Raw genomic sequence first — 7553 nt, forward strand, 5'->3', positions numbered from 1 at the left:
AGGAACAGAACCAAGCTGACGACCTCTCCTCAATGTACCATTTTGCCCCAGTCCTTCAGCTATGTTTCTATTATTGTCAGATATGAGGGAAGTGGGTTTTCCTAGTCCCTGCCTCCTGTACTCAGGTTTTCCACTGGGGAAACTAGATGGAACAGTGAACTCCTGGCTCCTTTCTTCTCTGGAGCACATGGGTGTCATGCCAGTAAGTTCTTCAAAAGTTCACTGAGGACTGAGGACCTAGGAATTTGGTTCAAACAAGAGGGGCAGGAATGTCATTCATTCCTGAGAATACTGAATAGAGACACAGGAAAAGGTCAAGTCTCCTTCTGCCATAGACACAGGTTAAAAATGATTCTGTAACCTCATCCCTGAACTAAAAAAAGTTATTTAGGTAATTTAGATTATGGCAGCAGGCCCCATCCTAAGGATGGGCTGGGTTTGCTCTGGTGGAGGTCAGAGCTCTTTGTTTGCTCTCTCAACCATGTACTAGAAGAAGTTGCGTCATGCAGCCTCCCAGACCCCCCGCCCTCCTCACAGCAATGGCTAATGCTTTACTAGGCTTTGGAGATGATTTTGGATCAGAGGCTAAAAGCTGAGTTGGGCCAAAAAGGAGGAGCTTAAACCTGTGTGCAGAATCTGGGAAACTGTCCGAGCGTAGGTTGGAAACCAGGATGAGGAAAAAAGAACGGGAAAGACCTCCCCACCCTTCTGGTAAGGAGGTCCCGTGATCAGCTCCAGCCTCTAACAGTTCCAGCCATCCCAGGAACTCACATAAAGGGACAATTGAAGCCAGAGAGGTCACAGTGCTGACTAGGCTCGGAGCACCGAGCACTCCAGACATCATGAGTTGGTCCCTGCACCCCCGGAGTTTCATTCTCTACTTCCATGCTCTTTCGTTGTTCTCTTCAACATGCCTGGCTGTAAGTGTGCTGTTCACAAAACACATTTCAGAAAGCTGGCAAATAAGAAAACAGGTGACAAACTAGTGAAATTTCTGTTTTTTTTTCTCCTTTAGTACGTTGCTACCAAAGACAACTGTTGCATCTTAGATGAAAGATTCGTAAGTACTTTTTATGTGTGTTGTTTCATGTTTGAACTGAAGAGGGGCAGAGGCATAGGGGCAATTCTCTTATAAATAACATTTGATGGCCAGGCACGGTGGCTCAAGCCTTGTAATCCCAGCACTTTGGGAGGCCAAGGCAAGAAGATTGCCTGAGTCCACGGGTTTGAGACCAGCCTGGGCAAAATGTGGAGACCGTGTCACCACAATAAATCAAAAAAGTTAGCCGGGTGTGGGAGCACGTGTCTATAGTTCTGGCGACTTGGAAGGCTGAGGTGAAGGATCACCAGAGCCCAGCAGGTCGATGCTGGGGTGGCTCATGAGTGTGCCACTGCACTCCACCTTGGGCCACCCAGTGAGACTCCAACACACACACACACACACACACACAATATATATATAGAGAGAGAGAGAGAGAGACTTGAAAGTTTTTAAACACATAGTCTAGGTTTTAGCTATTTTTATTCATAGATTTTGAGTGTAGCATTTGTCAGTGTTTTAAATCACTTTATTGCTATATTTTCAGGGTAGCTATTGCCCAACTACCTGCGGCATTGCAGATTTCTTGTCTACTTACCAAAACAAAGTAGACAGGGATTTACAGGCTTTGGAAGACATCTTAAATCAAGTAGAAAACAAAACATCAGAAGCCAAAGAACTGGTCAAAGCAATCCAAGTCAGCTACAATCCTGATGAACCATCAAAACCAAGTGAGAAAATAAAGACTTACAATAAGATCATCATCTGTGAAGTTCTGTGGCTGTTGTCTTAGTTGTTCTATTTGCTTAAGTGTCTTTATGTCTGTGATCTAATGTTACAGATGTGATAGAGAAAGCCACTGTGAATTCCAAGAAAATGGTAGAAGAAATCATGAAATATGAAGCATTGATTTTAACACATGAAGCAAGTATTCGGTAAGCATTTTTTTGTTTTAATTTGCTCTACAAGACTGATTTAGTTTTTATTTAATATTCCATACTTCAGTGAAAGTAATCTTTATGGTTTTTTTTTTCACTCATAATATCCAATTAGCATTACACCTTACTATCTTGAACACAATTAGGAGTTTTCAGCACAATATAAATTGTACTGGGTTATAATCGCTTTTAAATAATTACATTGGAGAAAGATGTTCTAGATGTCTCCAAATGCAATTATAACCACATTTATCTAAATATTTTCTCTCCCATCCCCATTTATCTTACAACATAAACTCAAACTCAGGAATTTGGGGGTTGAAAATAAAATTTTTAATAAAAAGTCAACAAATTGGTGGTAAGAAACTAGCAAACAGAGGCATAGGAAGAATATTGGCTACTAAAGTATATTGAAGGTGGAGCAGGAAAAAAAAGCACGTCTTAAGAGACTAAGTTTAACAAACATTGTAAAGCTGCATACACATTGATCACAGCAGAACAAATCTGTGCATTCTCCTCCCTTTGTTTGAAAATGAAATGTCTCTGTTAATCGCTTCCTAGGGACTCAAACTTTCTGTACAAAGGTTTTCAGTTTTAGTGTCTTCCTCAATTTTTCTTCCCCTAAATCTCAATTTCTCAAGCTGCTTTGGCACACACATGGCCACTGCAGGCTCGATCTGCTGGGCTCAGGCGATCCTTCTGTCTCAGCCTTCTAAGTAGCTGTAACTACAGGCACATGCCACCACGCCCGGCTAATTTTTTGACTTATTGTAGAGATGAGGTCTCACCGAGTTGCCCAGGCTGGTCTTGAACCACTGGACTCAGTCAGTCCTCTCGCCTCGGTCTTCCAAAGTGCTAGTATTACAGGCTTGAGCCACCGTGCCTGGCTTTTTCCTGCTTCTTAATCATCAGGAGAAGTTCCCACTAACCAGGCTCCTCACTCACATAGGTGGTTATCTGCTGCCTCTTGTGAATTTGGGACACTCAGAATTATCACTTACATTTGTTTCTGACAAGGACTTTGTTATTTGTGTTCAGAGTTGAGACTGCATGCCCCGTACTAGGTGAAAATATTCAGGTCAAAATTGCATCCCTGCTTTAATTGATTTTGTGTGTGTGTTTTTCAAAAAGCTTAGCATTTAATTCACCTGAATTTGGTAACATTAATTACAGTTTTTCCAATAATGGAATAATTTATCAGGAAGTCATTCTTGAGCAAACAAGGCCACATTTTTAAAAGAAAATACAAAATTACTCTTCCCAAAGGAATATTTATCTTTTGTTTTGTTTGTAGATTTTTGCAGGAAATATATAATTCAAATAATCAAAAGATCATTAACCTGAAGCAGAAGGTAGCCCAGCTTGAAGCAAAGTGCCAAGAACCTTGCAAAGACACGGTACAAATACAAGAGACAACTGGGAAAGGTAAGTGTGGAGGTTTATACTGGGATTATGTCCATCAAAGTAAATATACAAAGTAAAGGAGATTCTATGTATTGGAATGTATAGGAATAAGTTGGAAAGCATCCAGCCATTGAGTCTAAGGATTTCAGTTGCCTAGTCTTTTCTGGAGCAGCTAAAAATAGTTTGAAAGGAATGACGATGTGAGAAGTAAGAAAACACTTCTCAGAAAATGAATAGTTTACTACATGTTAAAAGCTCATTTGCAAGGCTGGTATTGTGTTACCTGGATTTCAGATAACAGTGAAAATTTCTTCTCCTTCTTCAGATTGTCAAGACATCGCCAATAAGGGAGCCAAACAGAGTGGGCTTTACTTTATCAAACCTCTGAAAGCTAAGCAGCAGTTCTTAGTCTACTGTGAAATTGATGGAAATGGAAATGGATGGACTGTGCTTCAGAAGGTTAACTTTTTTCTTCACTATTATATTCAGTAAATGTCTGCAGTGTTTCGGTCCTACACTAGATACCCTTCTAAGCACCTGGTGAATATTCACTCATTTAATCCTTGTAACATCCTTATGAGGTAGGTACTGTTATTACCCCTATTTACAGAGGAGGAAATTGAGGCACAAAAGTTTAAGTAGCTTGCCCCATATCACATAACAGAGTCAGGATTTGAACCCAAGCAGTCTGGTTTCAGTGTTTGTGCTTTGACTCTATACTGTGTTGGCACTGCCTTTATAGATTCATGATGACACAGTCATTGTACCATAGTGACAGAGAACAAGAAGGGGCCTCTTTCATCACGTAGAGCAAGACCTGAGACTGCTCCTCACAAAAAGATGAAGCCCTCCCACAGTATACAGTGAGGCTGCTCCAGGGCAAGGGCCCTTTGTTGCCCGCTGTCAGCTGCTGATAGCCACTGCTCTCCTGGCTCCTGTAATTACCTTCTATTTACTTCCTGCCACTGTTACAGCTACTCCTGCAGAACTGCAGGGGGAGCTCAGAGGGAGTGAACCATGGAAGTTTTGGTTGGTAGACACAGATTGAGCAATAGTTTGAACATTCTACCATCAGTACAAGAATTATCAATATCAATTCTGAGTTCTGAAATTTCTAGGTGTCCTTTATTCTACCATGAATTAAGAATGTACCATATGCCAGACACTCTTTTAAGTAATTCTCTTTTTTTTTTTTTTTTGAGTTGGAGTCTCACTCTGTCGCCCAGACTGGAATGCAGTGGCCACTCCCGGCCACCGCAGCCTCGACCTGCTGGGCTCCGGCGATCCTTCCCTCTCAGCCTTCCAAGTAGCCAGAATTACAGGCATGCGCTACCACGCCCGGCTGATTTTTTTTTATTTATTGTAGAGATGAGGTCTCGTTGCCCAGACGGGTCTCAAACCTGCAGGCTCAGGCAATCCACTCACCTCAGCCTCCCAAAGGCACGGGATTACAGGCTGAGCCACCAAGCCCGGCTAAGTAATTCTCTTATATTCCCTCATGCAATCCTAAGAAGTAAGCATCATTTTTCCTATTTGATACATGAGGAAACTGAGGCAGCTTGTCCACACTCAGTTGGCAGTTGATAGGGTCATACTTTCCATATTTTCAACAAAATGTTGATTGCATTTTCTTTACATGCATTGATACTTCAATCTCTACTTATGTCTGTGCAATTGTATAATTAGAGACTTGATGGCAGTCTGGATTTCAAGAAAAACTGGATTCAATATAAAGAAGGGTTTGGACATCTGTCTCCTACTGGCACCACAGAGTTTTGGTTGGGAAATGAGAAGATTCATCTGATAAGCACACAGTCTGCAATCCCATATGCATTACGAGTACAGCTGGAAGACTGGAATGGCAGAACCAGGTACCTTTTAGAAAGGACTTCTTTATATTGCAGAGATTGTCAGGAATGTGTACTTCCCAACTATCAATAGACCAATGGCAAAGACAACCTGGAAAATGCAAAGAGCACATCCAGCCATTTTTCCTAGGAGTCAGTTGGGTTCTTGGGCAGTCCAAAGAGGTGGGTGGGTCTTATTTAAGATGAATCTGAGTGTTTTGGTTTGCTTATTCTAAGCATTTAGAAAAATAACTCATTACTGAGCTTTTAATATGTGCCGGAAACTGAGCATGAAAGTATAATTTAATCTAATCCAAATTACTATTTCATGATGCAAGTACTATTATTTATCCCAATTTTTTTGGATTAACTTGCCCAAAGTCACATTTCTGGTAAATGGGATGTAAGATTTGAACTTGAGTAGTCTGACTCTGGAACCTGCCTTCTTAACAATTCTGACTGAAAATCAAATCTGGGCCAGGTTCGGTGGCTCAGCCTGTAATCCCGTGCTTTGGGAGGCCGAGGTGAGTGAATTGCCTAAGCCTGCGGGTTCGAAACCCACCTGGGCAACTTGGCGAGACCTCATCTCTACAATAAATCAAAAAATGAGCCGGGCATCGTAGCGCGCGCCTGTAGTTCCAGCTACTTGGAAGGCTGAGGCGGAAGGATCGTCAGAGTCCAGTAGGTTGAGGCTGCGGTGGCCGGGAGCGGCCACTGCACTCCAGTCGGGGCGACAGAGTGAGATTCCAACTCAAAAAAAAAAAAAGAAAATCAAATCTGACCTCTTCAGATTTCCCTGTGCTTTCATGACCATTTTTTCTCTCAAATCATGGGCTACCCTAAAAGTAAACTGGCTAGCTTTTTTTGGTAATCTAGAACCTTCCCTCTGCTCAGAATTATTTGGTGATCTTCAGCACGCATTCTTAATGAAAATACAGAAAATGCCCAACCCTCCTGTTATGTTTATGCAGTAATGAAATATATGCTGTCTTAAACATATGGGTTTTTTTTTTTTTAGCCTAGCAAATACCACCGTCAGTAGAATGTCTCCTATGAGAATAACTCCCACTTCCCAAGTACTAGAGATTAGGAAAGAAGTTAAATATTTTCTGGAAATTTCAGTTCATCTACCAAGGCCCTTTCTTCCCTCCACTCTATAGAATTACGATTCTCTTTCACAGTTTTTTCTAGTGGAGAATCTCTCTCTGACTCCTAAGCTCATGTTCTATGGACCACAAAGGGACCACTTTGTTTTTGTAATGCCCTCAGGAGCTCTCCCTCTTGCCACTACCACATGCCTTGGGAAAGAGAAACCCTTTAGCACCTCACCCTTCAGGTGGTATGAGGGGCTAATGGAGTCGTATCTCCATCAAGTTCTGTGCAGTAACTAAGGGTCACTCACTGTCAGATAGTTTTTGTGATCTATGACAATATGTATGCAATGTTAAACATTTAAATAAAAGTAGCAAATATGAACTTAGTCCAATTTATCCACACATCTTGATTTGATCTTAGGATAAAAAAACAAAAAGCATTTAAGTAAGTGAAGTTTTTCATTTTCATTGGGATTCCTTAAAGGCTTGTGGGCTCATTCTGGGTGGCGTTCATGAGCTCTGGACTGGCTCACACATCTATTGCGTCTTGCTAGATTTGCAAAAATCTTTACTTACTGAGAACATTTCAGCCTTAAGAAGCAAAGTGAACAATTCCAAGTAACTGTCCAATGAAAGAGGGAACTCCTGAGATCCCTGAATTGGCTCAAGGTATGATGTCTCTATTCCCTTCTTCATAGTACTGCAGACTATGCCATGTTCAAGGTGGGACCCGAGGCTGACAAGTACCGTCTGACATATGCATACTTCATTGGTGGAGACGCTGGAGATGCCTTTGATGGCTATGACTTTGGCGATGATCCCAGTGACAAGTTTTTCACATCCCACAATGGCATGCAGTTCAGTACCTGGGACAATGACAATGATAAGTTTGAAGGCAACTGTGCCGAACAGGATGGATCTGGTTGGTGGATGAACAAGTGTCATGCTGGCCACCTCAACGGAATTTATTACCAAGGTATGTCTGTCTGTCTTAGATTCCAAATTAGTGTATAGCATATAGTATTCTCATAAAAGGTAAAAATTCACTGCTGCAAAATACCTAGTGGTTTGTCATTGTTTCTGAAACTATTACCATCATAGTTGGCACTTTGGGTTGTAGTCCCTCAATTATACATACATACATACATACATATACACACGCACACATACACACACGCACACATACATACACACACACACACACGCACACATACGTACATACACACACACA

The 7553-nt window shown here is 41.5% G+C and overlaps 1 protein-coding gene across 2 annotated transcripts in view; it reads left to right on the forward strand.

The window, feature by feature from the left end:
* The first annotated feature begins 651 nt into the window (after window positions 1-651).
* FGG (fibrinogen gamma chain) overlaps window positions 652-7553 on the forward strand; it is a 9139-nt gene continuing 2237 nt past the window's right edge. For both annotated transcript variants that reach the window (XM_008065599.2, XM_008065598.2), the window contains exons 1-8: window positions 652-920; window positions 1016-1060; window positions 1587-1770; window positions 1881-1974; window positions 3272-3402; window positions 3707-3840; window positions 5068-5252; window positions 7021-7298. In XM_008065599.2, coding sequence (XP_008063790.1) covers window positions 843-920; window positions 1016-1060; window positions 1587-1770; window positions 1881-1974; window positions 3272-3402; window positions 3707-3840; window positions 5068-5252; window positions 7021-7298 — 1129 coding nt within the window. In that variant the 5' untranslated portion in view covers window positions 652-842. The remainder of the gene's footprint in view (window positions 921-1015; window positions 1061-1586; window positions 1771-1880; window positions 1975-3271; window positions 3403-3706; window positions 3841-5067; window positions 5253-7020; window positions 7299-7553) is intronic.

The sequence above is a fragment of the Carlito syrichta genome, unplaced genomic scaffold (assembly GCF_000164805.1).
Source record: "Carlito syrichta isolate Samal-C Ts95f unplaced genomic scaffold, Tarsius_syrichta-2.0.1 Scaffold308685, whole genome shotgun sequence".
NCBI lineage: Eukaryota > Metazoa > Chordata > Mammalia > Primates > Tarsiidae > Carlito > Carlito syrichta.